Source organism: Metarhizium album, assembly GCF_000804445.1.
Source record: "Metarhizium album ARSEF 1941 chromosome Unknown scaffold_13, whole genome shotgun sequence".
In the NCBI taxonomy this organism is placed as follows: Eukaryota; Fungi; Ascomycota; class Sordariomycetes; order Hypocreales; family Clavicipitaceae; genus Metarhizium; species Metarhizium album.
The window spans coordinates 523,247-545,623 of NW_024467587.1; the positions used below are offsets into that span (position 1 = coordinate 523,247).

At 54.2% G+C, this 22,377-nt stretch overlaps 10 protein-coding genes across 10 annotated transcripts; 6 read left to right on the top strand and 4 right to left on the bottom strand.

The window, feature by feature from the left end:
* Positions 1-299: 299 nt before the first annotated feature.
* Positions 300-794, top strand: MAM_05393 (Peptidyl-arginine deiminase, Porphyromonas-type; the record flags this gene model as incomplete). The annotated part of the gene is made up of 1 exon (XM_040824191.1): positions 300-794. The coding sequence occupies one exon, from the start codon at positions 300-302 to the stop codon at positions 792-794; it is 495 nt and encodes a 164-aa protein (XP_040677903.1).
* Positions 795-1,023: 229 nt separating this feature from the next.
* MAM_05394 (Ceramidase) lies at positions 1,024-1,992 on the bottom strand (the record flags this gene model as incomplete). The annotated part of the gene is made up of 3 exons (XM_040824192.1): positions 1,024-1,667; positions 1,779-1,852; positions 1,913-1,992. The coding sequence occupies 3 exons, from the start codon at positions 1,990-1,992 to the stop codon at positions 1,024-1,026; spliced, it is 798 nt and encodes a 265-aa protein (XP_040677904.1).
* Positions 1,993-4,285: 2,293 nt separating this feature from the next.
* MAM_05395 (HET domain protein) lies at positions 4,286-5,392 on the bottom strand (the record flags this gene model as incomplete). Its single annotated transcript, XM_040824193.1, has 1 exon — positions 4,286-5,392. One exon carries the CDS (start codon positions 5,390-5,392, stop codon positions 4,286-4,288), a length of 1,107 nt encoding a protein of 368 aa, XP_040677905.1.
* Positions 5,393-5,394: 2 nt separating this feature from the next.
* Positions 5,395-6,033, bottom strand: MAM_05396 (HET domain protein; the record flags this gene model as incomplete). Its single annotated transcript, XM_040824194.1, has 1 exon — positions 5,395-6,033. One exon carries the CDS (start codon positions 6,031-6,033, stop codon positions 5,395-5,397), a length of 639 nt encoding a protein of 212 aa, XP_040677906.1.
* A 1,520-nt stretch (positions 6,034-7,553) lies between these two features.
* MAM_05397 (dihydrodipicolinate synthetase family protein) lies at positions 7,554-8,546 on the top strand (the record flags this gene model as incomplete). The annotated part of the gene is made up of 1 exon (XM_040824195.1): positions 7,554-8,546. One exon carries the CDS (start codon positions 7,554-7,556, stop codon positions 8,544-8,546), a length of 993 nt encoding a protein of 330 aa, XP_040677907.1.
* Positions 8,547-9,543: 997 nt separating this feature from the next.
* Positions 9,544-13,276, top strand: MAM_05398 (meiotically up-regulated protein; the record flags this gene model as incomplete). The annotated part of the gene is made up of 4 exons (XM_040824196.1): positions 9,544-9,581; positions 9,630-12,747; positions 12,829-13,113; positions 13,166-13,276. The coding sequence occupies 4 exons, from the start codon at positions 9,544-9,546 to the stop codon at positions 13,274-13,276; spliced, it is 3,552 nt and encodes a 1,183-aa protein (XP_040677908.1).
* Positions 13,277-13,640: 364 nt separating this feature from the next.
* Positions 13,641-14,462, bottom strand: MAM_05399 (uncharacterized protein; the record flags this gene model as incomplete). The annotated part of the gene is made up of 2 exons (XM_040824197.1): positions 13,641-13,983; positions 14,053-14,462. The coding sequence occupies 2 exons, from the start codon at positions 14,460-14,462 to the stop codon at positions 13,641-13,643; spliced, it is 753 nt and encodes a 250-aa protein (XP_040677909.1).
* A 1,055-nt stretch (positions 14,463-15,517) lies between these two features.
* Positions 15,518-16,231, top strand: MAM_05400 (Mpv17/PMP22; the record flags this gene model as incomplete). Its single annotated transcript, XM_040824198.1, has 3 exons — positions 15,518-15,540; positions 15,640-15,800; positions 15,888-16,231. The coding sequence occupies 3 exons, from the start codon at positions 15,518-15,520 to the stop codon at positions 16,229-16,231; spliced, it is 528 nt and encodes a 175-aa protein (XP_040677910.1).
* A 937-nt stretch (positions 16,232-17,168) lies between these two features.
* Positions 17,169-18,260, top strand: MAM_05401 (DUF1713 domain protein; the record flags this gene model as incomplete). The annotated part of the gene is made up of 2 exons (XM_040824199.1): positions 17,169-17,499; positions 17,575-18,260. The coding sequence occupies 2 exons, from the start codon at positions 17,169-17,171 to the stop codon at positions 18,258-18,260; spliced, it is 1,017 nt and encodes a 338-aa protein (XP_040677911.1).
* Positions 18,261-18,838: 578 nt separating this feature from the next.
* Positions 18,839-22,292, top strand: MAM_05402 (uncharacterized protein; the record flags this gene model as incomplete). The annotated part of the gene is made up of 4 exons (XM_040824200.1): positions 18,839-18,867; positions 18,929-19,114; positions 19,192-21,981; positions 22,061-22,292. The coding sequence occupies 4 exons, from the start codon at positions 18,839-18,841 to the stop codon at positions 22,290-22,292; spliced, it is 3,237 nt and encodes a 1,078-aa protein (XP_040677912.1).
* Between the last annotated feature and the right edge of the window lie 85 nt (positions 22,293-22,377).

The window sequence follows — 22,377 nt, forward strand, 5'->3', positions numbered from 1 at the left end:
AAAGAGAATAAAGAAGCAGACGTTGAAGCTTCCATGCTGCTGGTCGACAATCCTAAACATCTTCCGCCACTGTGTCTGAAGAAAGCCGAGTATGATAGAGAACATGATTGATCCAGCAGCCTCCGTGGGAACGGTTGAAAGGTAGACGGAGTTGAGATGAGAAGAAGGAACAGGGGAAGGTACTGAGTACTAGGCGGGACATCGGAAAATACTAGGTCCGATACGCGAGCTTGAAAAGAGACACCAAGCACGACCCTGACGCCTCGACGAAAACGTCCGCAAAGTCATCCATGAAAACGATGGCTACAATTCCGTCCACTGGGCGGCGGGCCATTGAGAAACTTGACTCGGAGCCTCTTTGTGCCAGTCGAGGACCTGATTGCCAACAGTGGACACCAGGGAAGAATCCCGTTTCACCTCGCCGTCAAGTATCTCGAATGTTGGAGAGGCTCAACATGTTCAAAGTGCTTCTCCCTGCGACCGATGCAAAGGGCCGTCCGTTGGAGGTGATGGAGGTGGAGGAGCCCGATGAAGAATGCTTCGAGCCGCCTCCCAAGAGTGGCGAGGGGACCGCAGACGAGCGTCCAGTGCGAAGCCATGTCAACTACTTGCCGGTCAACGGGGGCATTATTCTGCCCCAGTTTGGCGACCCGGCCCACGACGCAGCGGCCATTCGTACGGCGCAGCGTGCTTTTGGCCACGAGAGGAGAATCCACCCTGTTCTTGTCGAGGAGCTGCCTCTCCGGGGCGGCGGTATACACTGCCGCACTCAGGAGATGCCCATGTTTCCGTAAGCTGCAGGCAGGAAAGCAAGGGCCTAGGTTGCGGCTCGAGCCACGGGCGTACTCCAGACACCACCAGGTGTCGTTTGAAATAGTATATTACTGTGTCCAAGATGCGGTACAAAGATTGCTCCCAAATGCAACCCAACATGTCGCCGTCCAGATGCATCGCCGCGCCGGGCTGTTTAGCTGTTTGGCTATTTATTTGCCCTCAACACGGTGTCCGAGCTCCGGGGGGCCGTCATTCCCTCTTGTGCTCACGTTTCGTCTCCCGACGTACTTCTCTCGCCACGTCCATGAACTGGGCGGCGCCAATGGCCGTCAAAACATGCCACCATCCGTGGAGCTCAAACAGCCAGGCCCAGGGGAGCCCGACCTGCCGCCTGATATTCCTGAGGGCGGCGCAGTACTCCAGGTCGATGTTCCAGAGCACGTATCCCAGCGCGGATATAAAGACTGCCCTCCACGTCCTCCTATTCCAATCACGTCTCTTCGCCTGGGGCAGCGCAGGCCACGACCAATGGAGGAGGTATTGGTTCGCGACGATGACCAATAACAAGCATCCGACAAAAGCAATGACTTGGTAGATGATGCTCGGCGAGCGCAGGTAGAAGACGGCAAAGGATGTGAAGAAGACAGCGAGGACAGTCGAGATGACGTGGGATCTTGTCGGAGACTGCCGCGTCGTGAGGGTGGCCTGGAGCATGGCCCAGGTCAGTCCCAGCATGGAGAACTCGTCGGCGAACTCGAGCGTCTGGCGGAGACTGGCGTGGAACAGGAACGAGCCGAGGCCGAGGCCCAGGAGGGAGACGGACATGAAGTCGGCGTTGGGCGCGAACAGTCCGCCGTTTCCGGGGCCATACATGGATCGGAGGGCGAGATGGACTGTTGGGGAGCGACGTTGACCGTCTTTAGCGACGAGCACGGCACGGCACGGCACGGCGACGAGCGGTCCACGACGACGGATGGCCATCCATCATTGAAGGCTGTACATACCATAGGCGAGGTTGGTCAGCGAGTTGACGAGCTCGGCCACGTACAGCGTGACGGCATAGTCCTCTTCGCAGAAACTGTGTGCTGGTCAGCGCTCGAACCCGGCGTGGCGCTGGTGTGGTCTCGACGCGGTTCACTTTGCTCTGCTGGTGGGCGGGCTCCAGGCGCCGTGGAGGGAATGCGCATCGCCGTTGAAACGGATGTTGTGGTGGCCCATGTCTGGGAAGCGCGGTTTCCGGGAGGGGGCGGATGGAAACGCTGGCGGACGGGCGGACGGGCGCCCACCTGCACTGACTGCCGTCGTCCAGCCAGGTGCGGGAGGGAGGGACTGAGCACTCCGTCGGTGTGGCTGTCGCTTCGGAGTCGAAAAGGGCGGTTGGCGGAGGGGGCCAAGAATTGATGACGATGACGATGACGATGACAATCTGGTGGCCTGGACAAGACGTGACGAGACGAGACGAGACCTGACTCTATTTATCGGTCTGCCTAGGACGGAAGACGGCTGCCAGGCATCATCCGCCAATCGGTCCACGTTCGGTCCAACCCGCCAACCCACCAGTGGCGACCAATCGCCGCCAACGATGCTCACTAGTGCAACACGGCCCGTGGTAGAGATGCCGCTACGGAGTACTTCATGCTCTGTACTCCGTACTTTTGCGATTATCAAAGGCTGAACTGGCACCCGCATGCTGTATTATGTGAACGACTAAGCCGTTTCACCCCCCTTTTTTTGACTTTTTTTCTTCTTTCCTCATAACACAGGGTCTTTGATTTCGTAGGCCGCCCGACTAACTAATTGGGTGCCGCACCCCTACTTCATTGGCCCACAGCCGGAGAGTTTCACCCATACCGCCCAGGTACCCGTCTACTCCGTACTTCGGTACGTACTGAGTATCTAAGTAAGTACCTAGGTAGGTACTTGAAGTACCTGCTCAAGTACCTACTACTTATACTTACTTAAGTAGTAAGTTCTTAAGCAGGTACCAGGGGTTACAGATGACAGGACAGCGACAAGGTACCCCCGAGTCCGTACTGTGCAGTCGTGCCACGCGTAACTCCTGGATGTTGCTGCAACTGAATCCATCGCGGCACAGCAGAAACGAGATGGAGCTCCAAGCCATTCTCCAAGCCATTCACCGCAAAGGCCATCTATCGCGCCACAAGCCAAGGTTGCAGGACCCCAATTGACGTGTTGTCTGTCACGCAAAGAAAACCGGAAATGAATAGAATCACGGCCATCACCAAGGACCCAACGCAGCTAAGATAAAAATAAAATAAGAATAAAATAACAAAAAAAGGAAAAACTCCGTCACGAGCTTCATCAGCCGGCCTAGTAGACTGACCGTTGTGCAGGATAACAAGCTTACCGGCCTCGTCATCACCGATGTCAGTGCCGACCTGACCAATTGGGCTGGGTGCTAGCAGGCGCCCACCACCAATCAGCCAATGGCAAGCTCGGATCTTGACCATTCGGGCTAGCGTCTCGGACAATTATGGGACCCGCGCCGTGCCTGGCCGGGGTTTGGATTCTATGCAACGCTTATATTGTCGTGAACTTTTTACTCTCGGGCTCACTGGCGTGCCAGCGGCCTAGATTCGCACCTGCTTGTGGGTCCCGAGTTTCTCGAGCCATGCCTTGCCTGGCATCTGGAAGTTGTGCGTCGTACACGTGGACAGGCTACCTGGGTATGGCTACGGTCATCATGACCTGGTGACTGTTCGTGTGAGCAATGATAGTATGGTCTGGATCTACAGAGGTTTCTTCTAGAAACACCAATTTAAACCTTCACGTGGACCAGATTGAGGGGCGATACTTCTCGAGGTTGCTGATGTACAACTCGGTGGTGACTCTGCACCGTGCAGGATGAGATGTCGGCCATGTTGCCTTCTCCAGTACTCTTTGGTTTGCGTGCGATACTGCTTCGCTCGTCTGTGATGAGTCAGCCCTCGACGCTCGAAGAGTAGAAGTAGAGCAGCGTAGTCGGTCATGGTCCTGCATGCTCACGAAGAAGTTTCCAAGTTCGAGTCATTCCCCAACTGTACCACCACGACATCCACAAACAAAGCTTGGGCACCTCTACGTCCCCGAATAGACCATTCTTGAGACCTGCTCATGATGCAGCCTGTAGGGCGACTGCTTTTTCTCGACAAGGCATGGGTTCGGACTACGTATCTTGACTCTGCCATCTTTGACTTTACCCTCGAGCTCCCTATACCGTCGTAAGTCTGGGCTCACAGAGGTTATGCCGCCTTTGCCTCTTGGTTTTTCCAAGCGAGACCGCTCAGAGTACCTCCTACGCCAGAAGTAAGAGGCCGGATTCGGAGACAGCTGTGGTGCCACGGATTTCAGAGCAAAAGCGCTGTCTCTTTTGAGCCTCTCCTTGTCTCTTTTGAGCCCCTCCTTTCATCTGTTGGATCGGGGGGGGTGGAAGCTGGGGAAAACGCAGAATAACAACCATCCCTCCACCTGTACCGTGCTTCCCGGCGGAACTGCCCACGAGATTTGCAAATCACGCTTCAATTTCAGCTGTTACCACAGGCCGCCTCGATCCCATGACGCGACTCAATATAGGGCCGCCTACGTCGCCCTTTCTTGACGTGCTGCCATCCCCCGTCTCCTTCGGCACTTGCGAATTATCTTTCTTCGCCTCCTCCGGTGCATTTCCATACGTCAAATCGATGCAGTACACCTCTTCCCCGTCAACCCTTGTCTTCTTCAGAGATACGTAAACAGCTTTGCACGCGTTTCTCCAGATGTCTCTCAACACTAATGTCCGTTCCTGGTCGAATTTTCGCGCGGCAGCAACCATTTTCGTCGCGTCTCCCATATATGCCGTCAAGTTCTTGCTACTGTCCTCTAATGAAGAAGCCAGACTTATCCACGGTTCCGACTCTTCTGCTGTTTTCCCCAGTATGAGCATGAAGCTGTGACCCTTGTGCATGTCATCGATGGGCTCAACATCTTGCCGCCAATTAAAGTAGCCATAAGCGGCGAAGTCGGCCGCGCCATCATTCATGAACATGCAGCGCTGCGAGTCCCATTCGTCTTGAGGGAGCCACATGGTCACTTCGAAGGGAAAGCTTTCGTCGGTGGTGCGCGTCTTGGTGTTGATTCCTTTGCGAATCATGAGGGCGTTGCTGTGGCTACCTTGGAGTTCGCGTGAGCGAGCAGGGCTGAGGTATTTGCATAGAAAGAGTAGCTGTACACTCGACGTGTCTTCCGCCGACTCGGCCCCAAATTCACCTGCTCGCACACGGCTGTAAAGTCCGCCCCCGTGGGGTTTGATCCATATGCCGATTTGCTTCCTTTCATTGCCGCTCGTCTCGACACATTGCAACTTCAGAATGTAGGCCTGCTGTGATCTATGAACAATGTTGGTTTGTATTCGGATACCCTTGTTGCTTCCCGAAAACTCGGGCATAAACATGGTGCTGCTAGTTAATTCGACTGTTCCTGACTCGCGGAAGTCGGCTGGGCTTGTGGCATACACGCCGTAATAAACCTGTTCAGGGAGCGACTTCCTCCATGCAAAAATGCTAAGGTCATTGATTGAGCTCGAAACCTCTTCCTGGAGCCTCAAGAATGCACGGTCGCCTTCACCATAGAGTAGCGGCATGCTCACGTCGAAGATGCCCAGCAAGCAGTACGCCAGATCTTCAGTCCGAGTTGTTTTGCGCTCAGACATCCAAGACATCCGTCGGCGACTGACAGTGTGTACAACGACTCGGGCGACTCGAGCACATTGTCAGGTACCTTTGTTATATCCGTTAAAAGGGACTTCAAACCACATTTCGAGCCACGAAAGTTCCAATTTGCATCGTAAAACTCCACCGCTCGCGGCGCAATCAGTTCCTGTAGAGTCCATCCCCGTTTAAACCATCGACAGCCCTTCAACGCCTCGGCATCAGGCTCTGATGAGCTGTCGGGGACTAAGTCGGTAAGCCAAGCATAGCAAACAATGGCGCCGCGATACCAGCGAAACATCGAGTTGATGGCTTCGCCCAGCTCGGCGCTGCTAGACTTGTCTATGCAGCACGTGTCGACCCAAGCATATCTGAGACCAGATGATTTTGCCAACTCGCATGTCTTGAGAATTTTGGCGAACCCCTTCTTTTGACGCCTTGCTTCTTCACTGGAGTGCACAAAGTCCTGGAAAACGACCTCGTCGTCTCCCCATGTGTGTGAAAGTATGGCATAATGCGGTATCTCAGCAACAAATTCCTCCAGGAGCCTCGATTCGACATTTATCAGCCGCATGGTCTTTGGACCTCGCCTCGGTGTTTGATCGTAGAGTCATGAGTTGGTTGTCACGACTCACGACGGCTAGCAAAGTTGGGCCGCCGCGTGACAGACGAGAATGAGATGCCCGATGGTGGACACTGTACACAGGAGGGGTCCGCAGGCGAAATCTTGCAGCCGAGGACTAGGGTATGCCGATGCACGCAGTGCCCAAGTCTCGCACATTGATGTATCTAGGCGCGGGCCGCACCGGCGCCTTTGCCTCCTGCCCCGTTCGGTTCGTCGATGCGCAACTGTACGCAGAATAGAGGTAACAACGACCGAGCAAATGCTCCGACAAATGACGGAGCCGCGGCGGCTGCGATGGCGCACGGCAAACATACACTGAATAACGCCGCTGTGCCACGCTCCAAATGTCTACAACCCCTAGAAGCAGCCCAAGGTAGCCCTGCAATGGAATATACTTACTTCGTGGTGTGCTTCTTGTGGGAATAGATGTAAAGGTCGGACCTGCCTGACGAGCACTTCCCCAAGCGAGTCCGAAAGAGGGCGATTACGTACCAGGAATTCCTTCCAGACGGGACAATCGACCGGGTGCGGAACTGCATGCTATTGAAGCGGGTTGAGGTTGCTTTCTTATCAGTCAGCATCATGCTCGTCACATGCCGGAATTTGGACGTGACAGCATGACGATCATGAACGCGCCAACGCCTCGCCATACTATTTTCAACGAGCTGCAGCCAGAGCTGCAAGGCCGACGCTTCTGGGACAAGTGTCAATGCCGTTGGTTGTACCCATTTCGTCTTCCTCTGCTGCTTCAACGTCCACTAATCCCAAGGCAAGATATCGACACCTGGGACTCGGTCAGCCTGCAAAGCGTGTGCCTCCTCGGGCATGAGTTTCCACTAGCCGTTCTTGCCCATGAGGCAACAAATCGCTGCCCTCACGCTCCGTTCTTTCCTGGTGGCTGTCCGATCTGAGTTCACAAGACGTGGCGGATCTGGCCCCAAACCCCGGCTCGTATCGGGGGGCCAACGGGCTGGTGTTTCGTGGGGGAGTAAAAACCCGCTTCTTCGTCCGTATCGTGGGGGGCAGGTGGTTTGTTGCTTGAGTCGCACATGCAAAGGTTAATACGACAATCTCGACGCCAGCGTATGGGACGTGGAAAATGGGAGATTTGACTTGTGTGGGGTGATTGAGACACGGCTCGCTTCTACCTTGCGAATGTGAATGGATGGTTCCTTCCTCAAGTCCACATCTTTATATAGCAACTACCTCGGTACCTAGGACCTCACGCCCTTTCCTTTTACTCGTTCTCATATCCTTGCCCCCCTCCTCCTCACTCCTCCCATTATATTCGGCGTGGTTATTTCATCAACATTATTTGTGTATCCTCAGCCGCTCTCCACGTATCCCGGATAGGTAGAGATCGGGTTGCCAAGACTCAAGAGTCGAGACGTCCTAGTTTCACCACCACAAGGTTGCCTTGCTTCGCCTGCCCTGGCGTAGAGTCCGAAAAACATCTCGAAGCTGCCACCATGACTACATCATTCTCAGCAGGCCTGCAGCCGGATGTTCATGACAGCGAAATCCCCAGTCGCTGCAGCACTTTGGAACCCGGCATACTTGTTCCCACTGTAGCCTTCTTCTCCTCAGACGATAGCGTTGATGAAGAGACTACCAAGAAGCACGCAAGGCGCCTTGCTCGTGCTGGGGTTGCAGGCCTTGTAACTCATGGCTCCAACGGCGAGGCAGTTCACCTCGATCACGCTGAGCGAAAACTCATCACACGCCTCACACGAACTGCCCTGGAAGAGGCGGGCAAGACATACCTCCCCATAATTGTTGGTTGCGGTGCGCAATCAACACGAGAGACTATTCAGCTCTGTCGAGACGCTGGCGAATCGGGTGGCACTCATGCTCTTATCCTACCCCCCTCATACTATGGCAATTTGTTAAGCAGGGACTTGATCATCCAGCACTTTCTCGCCGTGGCGGATGCAAGTCCGGTTCCACTCCTTATTTACAACTTCCCCGCCCCCTGTGGTGGATTGGATCTCAGTTGCGACACGATCCTCACCCTCGCCAGACACCCCAATATTGTTGGTGTCAAGCTGACTTGTGGTAACACTGGTAAGCTTGCCCGTATCGTGGCCGGCACTCAAGGCACTTCTTTCCGGACGTACGGTGGAAGTGCTGATTTCATCATTCAGACACTGTCGGTTGGTGGTCACGGCGTCATCGCCGGACTAGCTAATATTTCCCCAGTCGTCTGCAATGAGATTGTTCGCCTCTGGAAGAATGGCGAGGTGGAAAAGGCCGTACAGATGCAGGGAATTGTTGCACGTGGTGACTGGGCAGCCATCAAGGGGGGTTTTGTTTCGGTCAAGGTTGCTCTACAGAGATATTACGGCTATGGAGGACTGCCGCGAAAGCCGTGTACTATTCTTGAAGGCAAAGCACTCGAAGCTCAAGTCGAGGAGTTTCGGGAGTTGGCAGAACTAGAGACTAAAGTCAGTGCCATCGCATAGACACTTCTCTACCGAGGGCATACGTGGTATACAAAGATAAGCAGGAGGGGGTTTGAGGGTAAAGGAATCTAGGATATATCGGGCGAAATAATGATCAATGTCATATTTCTTGCACAGCTAACTGGGGTTACGACGGGTGAATTACGTGATTGCTAGCTAGTACAAGCATATATTGCCTGTTATTGAGACAATTCCATTGTGACCTTGAGTCTTTTTCTTTTCTATTTCTTTTTTTTTTCTCCAGGATAAGCATTTCTCGAAGGCGCAGCTAGTAAAGGCAGTCAAACAGGCACGAGTTCCTCCTACACCAGAGGAGGTGAACAGCAAAAACACAACGACGGAGACAGGACTCGAACCTGCGCGGGCGAACCCAACGAATGTCGCCTTAACCACTCGGCCACTCCGCCACTCCGCCTTGATGTATGCGTTGCAGGAATTAATGTAGTTTATCCATTTCAAGACGATGTTCGTCAGGAACTTGGCTAGGTTTCAGGGGCAATTAGAAAGCCACTCATTGGGCAGCAGCGACTTAAAACTAAATACTCACCGAGATGCTTAGTTATGAACAGCGATCTTGGAGTATGCGCTTGGATCCCAGAGTTCAAGTCAGACTGAGACGACTCAAATGCACAAAAGCGTAATTCAAGAAGCTACAAGCATATCAATATTTGTTGGTTGATTTCATCACGTTAAACGATGCAAGAACCAGTTGCTGCCCGATGTCCATCTGGTTTATGCGGGCGCGTCGTGCCAAGAAATTGAGCTCGTGACGTAACGCCAACGACCGCAGCAGTGAGCACCTCGGCTCGTTTCACTCAACTTAAACTTTGCCCACGTCCAAATCTGTCCATCCCTGTCTGCAAACTCCCAGTCAATGCTTCCAGCGATCATATTTACGCCCTGCTACAGTTCCTCCTCGAGTACTTGGTTCGCTTCATACTCATGCTCGCACCGCAGCCGCGCCGTCAAGGCTTAGTTCCACAAGGCAACCGCCATCATGCCTCCTGCCACGGACGAACACGATGATGTCCGCCGGTACGTGGCGCCATACAGTTCTCGCAGACCTGTGCCCACCATATCAAGGTACCGGGAGGAGAAAGCTGCTCGGCAACACGAGTCAATGGAAGGTGACTCCGAGGACGACGTCGCCGCAGAGGCCGGCGTCGCCACAGCTGCCGACGAAGCGAGGCACGAACCTCCGCCCGGCCATTCTCATGAAGACGCCGGCGAAGCTGACGACAAACATGACTCCATCCCCCGAGATACTTCCCAGGTCGACCCAGCATCGACGGATGTAAAGCAGAGGAGAAAACAGTTGAGGCTCAGACGAAAAGAAAGGGCGGAACGGGAGGTGACGGATCCTGTGACGCACCTCCCTGTCACTATTCACGACTTCACCGACGAGGCGCTGAAAGAAACACTTTCGGAACACGCGGTTTTCAAATCCGACAAGCGATATGCTACGGGTCTGAGTTCGAATCGTGATTCGACTGAGCACTTGCAAAGCCAGACTCGAGGTCTCCAACAACTTCACCAGAGAATGAGCCGGAGATTTCCACCGCCTGATTTCGATTTGTTGAATCAAAACATTACGGCAATCAGCAATCGGGGGCTGACGTTCGGTCTTGCGGGGCTTGCGATTGCCGTTCTGTCCGCCTTTTTCCTGGGGGGGTTCTGCCATGGAACAAAACAAACGGACCTTGGCTTGGAGCCGGACTGTGGCAGCAGCAAGTGGTGGATACTTTCTACTGTATTCATCGCCGGCGCAATCTTGGCGGTGATTGCTGGGGTGCGAGATTACACCACTCGCAAAATCAGCAACATCTTCCAGGATGAGGTTTGGGATGCTCACAGACAGCAACTCGCCAAAGACATGGATAAACAGGAGACTGAGACAACAATATGGCTCAATTCTGTGTTGGGTGCTGTCTGGCCCCTTATAAACCCAGATCTTTTCTTGAGCCTTTCGGATACCCTCGAAGATGTTATGCAGGCTTCTCTCCCCAAGCTGGTTCGGATGGTAAGCGTCGAGGATATCGGACAGGGAAGCGAGTCAATCCGGATATTGGGCATTCAATGGCTGCCGACGGGGGCTGCGAGCGAGTCTGTAACACCCAGCGGCAATCTCTCGCCGCCTGACAAAGCTGAAGCGAATAATGGTAGCCAGTCATCGGCATCCAAGGGATCGAGCCAAAGCGGCGACCCTAAAACATTGTCAAAGGCTGAAGCTGTCGCTGAGGGGATGGAAGGTGAAGAGGGCGATTTCGTCAATTTGGAAGTAGCCTTTGCATACCGAACTCGGTCCAGCTCGCGGAGCCTCAAGGACAGAACCAAGGACATGCATCTCTTCGTGGCTTTCTATTTACCCGGAAACATCAAGATACCCGTCTGGGTAGACTTGCTAGGAATTATTGGAACCATGAGGATGCGTCTACAGCTGTGTCCGGATCCGCCATTCTTTTCACTTTGTACATTTACCTTCATGGGACAACCAAAGGTTGACGTGCGGTGTGTTCCGCTAAGCCGCCGTGGTCTCAATATCATGGATATTCCACTCATTAGCAATTTCGTTCAGAGTGCCATTGACGCCGCCGTGGCCCAGTATGTCGCACCAAAAAGCCTGACCTTGGACCTGAAAGATATCCTAGCAGGTGATGATTTCAAAAAGGATACAGTAGCGAGTGGAATTTTAATGATTCACATCAAACGCGGATACGATTTCAAGATGGGAGACTCGGCGATACCTCTTGTTCGGGAAGCTAGTTCTGATCCTTATGTGTCGGTTGGGTGGGCCAAGTTTGGCAAGGTTCTCTGGAGCACGCGCATTTTGAAATGTGAAATGGAACCTTGCTGGGATGAAACCTGCTTTGCGCTCGTCACGCCGGAGGAGGTGAACATTGACGAGCGGCTCCGTGTCCAACTCTGGGACTCGGACAGGTTTACAGCTGATGATGACCTGGGACGGATTGAAGTTGGCCTGAAGGAGCTGATGCAAAATCCTGAATCGAGGGGAAAGACCTGGCACCGAACTGACGGCTTCCGCGCTCTCAAGGCCGGCGATAACATGCCTGGCAAATTGGAGTGGAGTGTTGGCTACTATCCCAAGGCCAGGATCCAGCAGTGCCAGTTGGACAAGCAAACCTATGATCCCAAAATACGATCCATGGAACAACTCAAGGTCAAAGTAGATGAGACTTGTGAGCGAAAACTTCGTGAATTCATGATCAAAGAAGGCATCAAGGTGCGTGACGAAGAAGAACTAGAACAGCAAATCATCCTGGAGATGAAGGCAGAATCGGATGCCATGATATGCTCGGCACCTCCGCCAGACGACTACCCCAGCGGTTTATTCAGCATTCAAATCCACAACATTACCGGCCTAGAAGTCGAAAGACTAAACAGGCGGCAAGCCGATGACTATGACGAAGAGAGTGATGAGGAAGAAGAAGGCGATGGACTACCCAGCTCTTACTGTACCGTCATTATCAACCACAGCAAAACATTCAAGACGCGAACGAAGCCACAAAATGCAAAGCCCTTCTTCAATGCAGGTTGCGAGCGATTCGTCAGAGACTGGAGAGACTGCGAGGTGTTCGTCTCCGTCCGAGACGCAAGACTCCACGAAGACAATCCACTCCTAGGGATTGTCCACCTTCCCCTTGCAGAGCTTTTCAAAGACCGCTCCCAAGTCATGGGATGGTACCCCTTGAGCGGCGGCATCGGTCGTGGCCGCGTCAGACTGTCCATGGTTTGGCGCAGCGTCAGACTCCAAGCTCCCCCCAACCTCCTAGGTTGGCAGTACGGCACCGTAGACGTCCACCCAATTGCAGTTAGCGAAGATTGCCAGCCCGAGCTCAAGGGTTGTAAACTCAAGCTCAAGACAGACATTAGCATGGGCAAACTGCGGCCTGTCGGAAGCAGCGGCAAATGGATGTCCAAAAAAGAGCAGGACCTCCATTTAGCCGTCAGGAAGCGCTACAGCAGCTGCATGGCCGTTGAGTTTCGAGACAAGCGTTTCCTGGGGGAAAAGGTTTCTGCGTTCTGCGTTCTCTGGCTCAAGGACATCCCCGACGAAGAGGAAGAAGATCTCCAACTCCCCATTTGGAAAGGCGATTATGAGCGCGCAACGTCGAATTGCTTGAAAGGCTGTGGTGAAAAACTGGGCACCCTCAAGATCAAATTAACTTTTTTGTCTGGAATGGTAAGGCTCCCTCGCCCCTTCTCTCTCATCTAGCCCAAGAAGTAGGACTAACTGGGTCTCCTTTCTTTTTTCCCGGTCAAGGGCATCGCTCATTCCCGCTGGGCAAGTCGAAATCAACACACCCGCGACGTTGTCGAAGTGATTGACACGGCCCGCGACAATCTAGACCTGGACAAGATTGAACGAGAAGCAGGGATTGTGGACGAGGAAGCCTCTAGTGACAGTGACAGCTCGTCGGACGGTGGACAGGAGGCAGTGCCGGATGGGAGTGCACAGCATAAACAGGGTTTGATAGACCAGCTGAGGGATTACAAGAGGCGGGACAAGGCGCTGCATAGGCAGCACAGGGGCCTGATGCAATGGAAGGTGAAATATGCTGTTCCTCCCTCCCCCAGATTAGCAGTGCTGACGATTGTAGGTCCCGAGGACGGCGAGATGGATGAGGCACAAGATAGGCAGGGTGGAGGAGAGCGTGTCGGGGTTGTTTGACCATCATAACAAGCAGCCAGGCATTGAGACTGAAGTATGAAAACGTCTGAGTGCACATGGAATACATGTGACGGGTATGTCGGGGCCAGAACAAAGGGAATAGAGTGTAACGTGGACAAAGTCTCCGAGACAGTTTCAACCCGACGCTATACCAATATGAACACCGTTAAGGAATGCACATTGAATACATTGGACAGCCTTTTGGATAGATGGACAAGGGAAAAGGGCGCACTTTATAGAAAAAAGTCTTGAGAGAGAAGTTCCAACTTGACGCTATTTCAATACAGGCACAGGGTTAATGAATGGCAAACAGAAACCATCGACACCAAACGCCAGCAGAATGCCCATCCAGTCTTTGACAGTACTCCAGCCGCGATACATGCTGTGAACTCAGAACATGGCCGTCAGCTCTCCCAGGTGGAGTCGTCCCCAAAGCTCGTCCCCTTCCCCTTGCGGCTCTTGGAAATGATGTCAACGGCTTCAGGCTCCTGAGGAGCGATGGCGCCCCCCTCGTCGACGTCATCGCGATACCGATCCTCTTCCGCCTCCGCAGCAGGGATGGCGGCGTACCCATCTCGACGGCGAAAGATGCACTTGAGCCAGGGGAGCTCGGGGAATGACGTGCGCAGGCTGACATTGCAGTTGGGGCAGTTTGGCGGCACAGCACGCTGGGCGACCCATTGGACGATGCTGTGAATCGCCAGGCCGCAATAGACGGCTTGGAGTGCAAGAAACAGGTGAATGAGGCTTCCATGTCCAAGTCAGCACGCCTGGGGTGGATGAAATCACGGGGCAGCTCATCGGAAACTGACGTACAAGCTTGCCAGCAGCGGCATCGTAGCATACGCTGCCAGCATACTAAGGCCCGAGGGGCCCTTGGTCGTGATCCAAGTGAGGACCAAGATGATCATGTACCCAGAAGCCAGCGCGACGTCACAGCAGAAGACGGCGACCGGGTGGACAATGACGTGCCGGAAGGCATCCCTTTGTGGCGGTTGGGCGGTTCCCTCGAGGCCATGCTCGCCGTCTTGGTCGTCACTCTGGCGATGCGAGCCTAGTATCACGGCGGCAGCTACGACGGAAAAGAACTGCGGTAGGAGGCCCAAGGCTGGAACGGGATGGCGCTTGAGAATGCCGTGGACGAGACACAGAGGAAATGCTGGGACGAAGAGGAGCGCGGCGACGATGCGCAGGCGGTCGGTGGTTGAGCATCTTGTTGATGGCATGGTCTCGTCGTCGCCTTGGCTGTTGTGCTTGGTGAGGCTGAGAGCAACGGGGTCGAGATGAAGCGACCTCGGCGATCTGTTCTCGTATGACGAGATATTTCAAGATGGCTAGCCTAGGTAGCCGCGGCGTACGGGCCCCAGGGGTACGGAGTACGTGCGTGGTGTTTTTTTGTTTTGATGCTGATCGGACCAATAGACGAGCTGGTAGCTCCCATGCGTGCGGTGCGGTGCCGTACGAGCTGGGTTGACGATGGTGGTGTTGGTCGGAGTGGGGAGGGCGGTTTTGGATTTATTGTTACAGACGCGAACCCGCGATGGATGGAAGGGCGACGAGAGAGAGGTTCTAGTAGTAGTTAGTAGTCAGCCGGTACGGAGTACAACTGGCGCAACTACAAGTGCGGCGGCCACCAGGCAGACAGACCGCTGCTGCACCGCTGGCAGCACCACGCACCAGGCGCAACTGCCATGCCATGTCAACGTCTGGCTCCGGCTTCGGCTCCACGCCAGTGCGCCCAGGCGCTAACAAGTCTTGACATGTCAACTATCAAATTACGTGCCCTGCCCTGTCTCTGCCCGGCGCTGCTTGGTTTTGGCGAGATTTGCCCGGATCAGCGTTGAAATTTCAAGCATTTTCACCACCACCAGGTTGCTTGACTCTTGGTCAATGCGTTCAGTGCCAACTCCTTGCTCCTTTGCAGCCCGTCTGCATTGCTTCTTCATTTCACGCTCCTTTGTTGCTTGTCGAGATTCCTTCTGGTCTCTGCCTCCCTCTACCTCTACCTGCTCAGTTGCATTGACCTTTTTTTTTTTCTTTTTTCTTTTTTTTTTTTTCCCGTCTTCTTCTTGCGGCTTGCTCATCCACCCTTTCAAGAAAAGCCTGTGTCTCCTCCGCTCAGTGACAGTTCTTTGTGGCGACCAACATTGTGCGCCAACCACCACAATTTGCGGCAAACTTTTGAGTTCGAGGCGTTCGGGGCACTCGTTTGTTCCTGGACCTGAGCCTATCAATCTCATATCTTGGTGGTTTGTGATTGCGATTTTGCGAAGCTGTCAAAATGGTTGTCTCGCTGCTTCGCTGGTGAGCTTCTCCCTCCTGGATGAAGATGTGATGAGATAGTCTCGCTGTCTCAGGGCCATCGAGCCGTGAGCACCCACCGGGGCTGACCTCAGTTTTCAGGTACAACGCCAGATTGGCTGCTCGTCCCCTGCTCACCCAGAGCGTGACCACGGCCGTGCTGTTTGCAACTGGTGATATCACCGCTCAGCAGTTGGTTGAGAACAAGGGCATCAAGGGCCATGACCTTACCCGCACGGGACGCATGGCGCTGTACGGTGGATGTAAGTTATCGGTTTCCCCCTCCCAACGCGAAGCCCTCGCCCGACGTCTCTTGGCCTCAGGCCCCGGCCAGCTAACTCGAGTCCAAGGCGTCTTTGGTCCTGTTGCAACCACGTGGTTTGGATTCCTGGCTCGCAACATCCGCTTCAAAAACCCCAGAGTCGAGACGCTTGCCCGTGTTGCCTGCGACCAGACCTTGTTCGCGCCCGTCATGATTAGTGCGTTCCTCAGCAGCATGGCCACCATGGAGGGCGCCAGTGCCAGAGAGCGCCTCGAGAAGACCTGGTGGCCGGCTTTGAAGACAAACTGGATGGTATGGCCATTTGTTCAGACAATCAACTTTACTTTTCTGCCGCTCCAACACAGAGTCTTGTTTGCCAATATCGTCTCCATTGGCTGGAACAGCTACCTCAGCTGGGTCAACAGCCAGTAGAGCACTGGTTTGAAAAGGTTGGGAACCGGAGCGAGGGAATATAGACAGGACCCTGTTGCGTCCATTTTCTCCGCATTTCCATCTGAGTGGCTTGGGCCCAGACGTTTTGGCATTTGCTTCATTTTGTCGCTCTTATAGTCTCTGTTCCATTTATTTGGGGGAGAATTTCGTTTTGAATACAGCGGATATTAGAGAGGGACAGAACAAGGAATCGAGAACAGTATGCGGTACCTGTTTCTTCTTCTGTACATGATTTAGACCACGCATAGACCACACACACACACACACACACACACACACACACACACATATATATATATGTATACATAGATATATACATTTCTTAACAAAAGCGCAGGTGGGAGATGCTCTCACCCTGACACCACGGGTTGTGCAAACCTGATCGAATGATGCTGTCACGGATTCGCGCCGTGGTCTCCTCGGCGGGAAGAGAGACGTGTGTGCTGATGGGACGGCGTACCTGTTGGATCCTTGGGCAGCCGAGTTCAGGAACCGGATTCGCATACAAAAGCACGTCATGCGGGCAGACAGGCGGGTAGCACAGCTCTGATCAATGTCCACGTGCATTCAGTCCTGCTCAGCGCAACGTCCACACGTCGGGTCGTCAATGGAACGTAAAGCCGACACATGTTGTGCCCACTGCCCACCACCCACAGCCGGTCAGGCACGTGCGCGGCGCAGCACGGGTGCTTGCCAGAGTCAGAGAGCGGTCAGGTGGCAGCCGCAGCCGCAGCCAGACGTGTCCGTTATCGCTGCCTAAGGCCGCCCACTTTGCCTGGCCACCTTCAGTGTTCACATTCGGCTTTGCTTAGCGACGGTCTTCATCGCGACATCATCAGGAACTCAACCCTGACGCCCAAGGGCAACGGCTCCCTTCCCCCATCGATTTTCTCTCGAACGCCACTCGGTCGCAGTCATGTTTCCCTCATCGGTCCGGCGCGTCGTCTCTGCCGCGCCCCAGACGGGCTCGTCGCTGGCCTCGACTCCTCGAGCTGCTGCCGCCGCCACCCTTCCCGTGTTTGTTCGCGCCCACCAACGGCGCTGCTCATCTTCCAAACCCTCGAGATCCGATAATGGGTCAAGCAACATTTCCATTGGCCAGTCCGTCACGGCCTCCAACACCTCTCGAAACGAAGGCAAGACGAGTGCCGAAAAGAGAAAACGGAAGAGCAAGGACGCCTCCGATAAGGGTGCCTCGTTCAAAAAGCTCCCCAGCGTCCCCAGTACTCACCACATGTCTCAAGAAGGTATGGGTTCTTGGCACAACTCACGTTTGTCAAGTCTTTTTTTTTTCCTCTTTTCGGCTGACCCTTGACCTGCAGCTCTTGGTCTGTCGAGTTTCTTTTCTCTACATCGCCCCATCTCCATTACCCAGACCATGCCACGAGCCGTGACCAACGAGCACTTCGCCTCCATTTTCGCCGCTCGAACAAAAGCAAACAGAATGTCCGATACCATGTCCACGATATCAAGTACTATCGACCAGTTGGAGGGCCCCATGGCGCAATTGACAATTGGCGGTCAGGAGGACCAAGAAATGGGCGGTGGTATGCACAAGCTCGAGGTCCGAAACCCAGATGGCAGCGAGTCCAGCGTCTACCTTCAGGTCGATACCATGTCTGGTGACTTCTTGCCGTTCCGCCCGCCACCTCTGCCCCAGGCCCAGTCCGCTGATGAGGCCGATGGTCTTGCTGCGGAAGCCGAAACCGTGGAGGAGGAGCCGCACCACCGCGTCTACAAAGCCATGTTCACCATCGAGGAGTCGACTGAACCCGACGGTCAGATTCGAATTATTGCGCACAGCCCTCGCATTGTCAACGACGTGCAGCCACGCACGTTTTTGGGACGTATGGCCCAGCGTCGGCTCCGAGCCGACGGAGCGAGGGGGCGTCATGACATGTACGCCATCAGTGTCAAGAGACAACGAAAGCTCAGGATGAAGAAGAAGAAGTATAAGAAGCTCATGAAGCGTACTCGAAACCTCCGCCGAAAGCTGGATAGGACATGAGGCGACTTGCATGCTGTATATAGTCTTGGGTGTGACCAGTTTTTTCTCGTTCTTCAGGCATTTAATGAGTGGGTGGGTCATAGGAGGGTGTCTGGCATAGCAGTTGATGGTTTCGTCAACTAGAATCGGGGCATTTGCGCATCACATCAACATGCTCTCTGTTATAGACTGTCGCAGGTAGCAATGATCAATTGCATTTGCGCATCCTTGATGCTTGCCAAGGCCCTCGACAGAGCTCAGAGGGAGAACGGGCTGCCCATTTGGTGATCTCGCCGCTGCTTGTAGACCGTCGTCTCCGAAGTGTGTTCCCCATTGTATTGCTACTATCATCTGCAATTAGACGTGAACTGAAATGTACAGAAGTTAAATGCAACGCATTTCTCGTAGTGAGAGTGGCGTCAGTTCGCAGGCTGGCGGGCCACAAAAAGGTTCGCCTCACCGCCTTTGGCAGAATGGGACCACTGCCCAGATTTTTGGAGATTCCTACATGGAGGTCTCGCTGCTGACGCTGGCGGCACAGGAAAGAAGCCGCATGCATCTTTCACCCACGACCCAAGTGCCGGGTGAAATCAGTCAAGATGGAGGCTAGACCGGAGCGCAAGCAGTTGTACGTACCTTTATACCATGGTCGTCTTACATGTCAGAAAAATTGCTCACCGAATTTCCAGGGATTCGCGCATCAAGGCCCTCATTAGCAATGGCATGCAAGAGACGAAGAGAAGTTTCTTCGTCGTGGTGGGCGATCGCTCCAAGGACACGATTGTCTATTTGCACCATATCATGACGAATGCCAATATGAAGCACAACAAGTCTGTGCTGTGGGCTTACAAGAACAAGCTTCTTGGGTTCACTAGGTACGGCGAAACCGCTGGGTGTGGGAGTCAGTTGTTTCCATTCAACGCCTTTGCTGACATGTTCTGCGATGTAATAGTCACCGGAAGAAGCGCGAGCAGAAAATAAAAAAGGAAATCAAGCGAGGCATCAGAGAAGTCAACGACAGCGACCCATTCGAACTCTTCGTTTCGCTCCACAACATCAGATACACCTACTATAAGGAGACGGACAAGATCCTCGGGCAAACTTTTGGCATGTGTATCCTGCAGGACTTTGAGGCTTTGACGCCAAATATCCTGGCCAAGACGATTGAGACGGTCGAGGGAGGCGGTCTGGTGATCATGCTGCTCAAGGGGATGAACAGTCTGCGACAGCTGTACAACTTGTCCATGGATGTCCACTCCAGATACCGCACAGAGGCCCACGATGACGTCGTTGCTCGCTTCAACGAGCGTTTTCTGCTCTCGCTCGGGCGTTGCGACGCTTGTTTGGTGATAGACGATGAAATGAACGTTTTGCCCATTTCCGGCGGCAAGGATGTTACCGCCCTGCCTCCTCCTGACTTGGACGCCGCCAAGACTGAGCAGCAGGTTGAGCTGGAAAAGATCAAGGACGAGAATGAGGAGAAGCAGCCCGTGGGAAGCCTGATAAAGCTTGCCAGGACCGTCGACCAGGCCAATGCGTTGCTGACCTTTACAGAGGCCATTGCCGAGACGACGCTGCGGAGCACCGTCACCCTGACTGCGGCGAGAGGTCGTGGAAAGTCGGCGGCAATGGGTGTTGCTGTGGCCGCTGCTGTTGCCCACGGCTACAGCAACATTTTCATCACGTCGCCTTCGCCGGAGAACTTGAAGACCTTGTTCGAGTTTGTCTTCAAGGGCTTCGACGCTTTGGGCTACGCAGACCATGCAGACTACTCGATCATCCAGTCCACAAACCCTGATTTCAACAAGGCCATTGTTCGAGTCAATATCCACAGGCAGCACAGACAGACTATTCAGTACATTCGGCCCCAGGATGCTCACGTTCTCGGACAGGCTGAGTTGGTGGTTATTGACGAGGCGGCTGCCATCCCCTTGCCTCTGGTGAAGAAACTGATGGGACCTTATCTGGTCTTTATGGCATCTACCATCAATGGCTACGAAGGCACCGGTCGGTCTTTGTCACTGAAGCTAATCAAGCAACTTAGAGAGCAGTCTCGGCCTGCAGCTGCGACCAACGGGGACACTGAGCTTGCCGACCGGTCCACTGGCAGGTCTTCCAAGACTGAAGACTTCCAGGCTGCCAGAAAGCTTCGTGAGATTACCCTTGCTGAGCCCATCAGATATGCCAAGGGCGATTCTGTGGAAAAATGGTTGAATAAGTTGCTCTGCCTAGACGCCACGCTGCCCAAGTCGAAATCCAACTTCCAAGGCTACCCTGATCCCGATCAGTGCGAACTTCTGGTCGTCAACAGAGACACTCTCTTCTCCTTTCACCCTGTCTCTGAGGCGTTTCTGCAACAAATGGTTGCCCTCTACGTTGCCAGCCACTACAAGAACTCGCCCGATGACTTGCAACTGATGAGCGACGCTCCAGCACACGAGCTTTTTGTCTTGGTTCCTCCGAATGTTGAGTCTACGGGAAAGTTACCCGAGCCGTTGTGTGCGATTCAGGTAGCATTAGAAGGCAAGATTAGCAGACAGAGTGTGCTGAACAGCCTGAGCCGAGGCCAACGGCCTCATGGTGATTTGATTCCCTGGCTTGTCAGCCAACAGTTCCAGGATGAGGACTTTGCTTCTCTTTCTGGAGCTCGCGTCGTCCGCATTGCGACGAACCCCGAGTGCCTCTCCAAGGGCTACGGCACGAAGGCCCTGGAGCTCCTTGTGGACTACTACGAGGGACGTTTTGCCAGCATCTCGGAGGAGGATGACCAAATCCCGAAGGAGAAGGTTCACAGAGCTAGCGACGCAGAATTGGCCAAGAGCTCTCTGCAATCCGAAGTTATTGCTGTCCGGGATCAGTCTCAAATGCCCCCCCTGTTCGCCAAGCTGCGTGAGAAGCGGCCTGAAGCCCTGGACTACATCGGTGTCAGCTATGGCTTGACAACGTCGCTCCACAGATTCTGGAAGCGGTCTCTGTTTTCCCCCGTCTATCTGCGACAGACTGCCAACGACCTGACCGGCGAGCACACCTGCGTGATGCTGCGACCTCTTGAGAACAGCGCTGACCGAAGCTGGGTCGGAGCCTTCTCGAGGGATTTTCACAAGAGATTCCTATCGCTGCTCTCATACCACTTCCGCACCTTTGAGATCAAGGTTGCGCTCAGCTTGAACGAGTCGGCCAACATGGGAGCCAAGCTGGACTCTGTCGAGGCCGAGCCCCTTGACAAGGCTGAGCTGGATAGACACTTTTCGCCTTTCGACCTGAAGCGTCTCGAGTCGTACGCAAACAACATGCTTGACTACCACGTGATCCTGGACATGATGCCGACGATTGCCACACTGTACTTTACCGGGAGGCTGAGAGGGAGTTTGAGTCTGTCGGGCGTGCAGCAGTGCATTTTGCTAGGCATCGGTCTGCAGCGCAAGGACACCGACACACTGGCGCAGGAGCTGAACATGGCCTCTTCACAGCTCTTGGCCATGTTTATCAAGATCCTGCGCAAGGTGACGTCCCACTTCGGCACCTTGGTCTCGGACTCGGTCGAGGCCGAGCTGCCCAAGGCCTCCGGCCTGGGAGTGAGCAGAGAAAATGCCAGCGCGGCCCACGACGATGAGGTTGTTGACGACGGCTTCGTGCCTCTGGCGACGTCGCTCGATGACGAGCTGGAAGAAGGCGGCGACGAGGCGCTCCGGGCTTTGAGGGAAAAGCAGAGACAGCTCATCGACTCTTTGCCTCTCGACCAGTAAGAAACCACGGCATCCGTTCGGGGGGGGAATGTCGGCGTTATATGACTTGACCAACTAACGCGAGCCAATGACCAGGTACGCAATCGAGGGTGATGCTCCCGCATGGGCAGAGGCGGAAAAGCAAGTGCGCAACGCGACCAAGGACGGCAAGGCCAATCCCGTGGTGAGTGTCAAGTCGAAGCAGAAGCGCAAGGCAGGCCAGGCGGCGGCCGAGGTGTACGAGGAGGCCATGGAAGAAAAGGCGAGCAAAAAGGCAAGGAAGGGCAAGCGGTCCCACGGGAACAACAAGGGGGGGCTGGGAGGTTGACTCTGGCGGGCGTGGTTGATTTGTACACATTGCATTGGCGCACAGGGACTTGAACACGGGACGTGGCTCTTTTGTTATCCTCGGT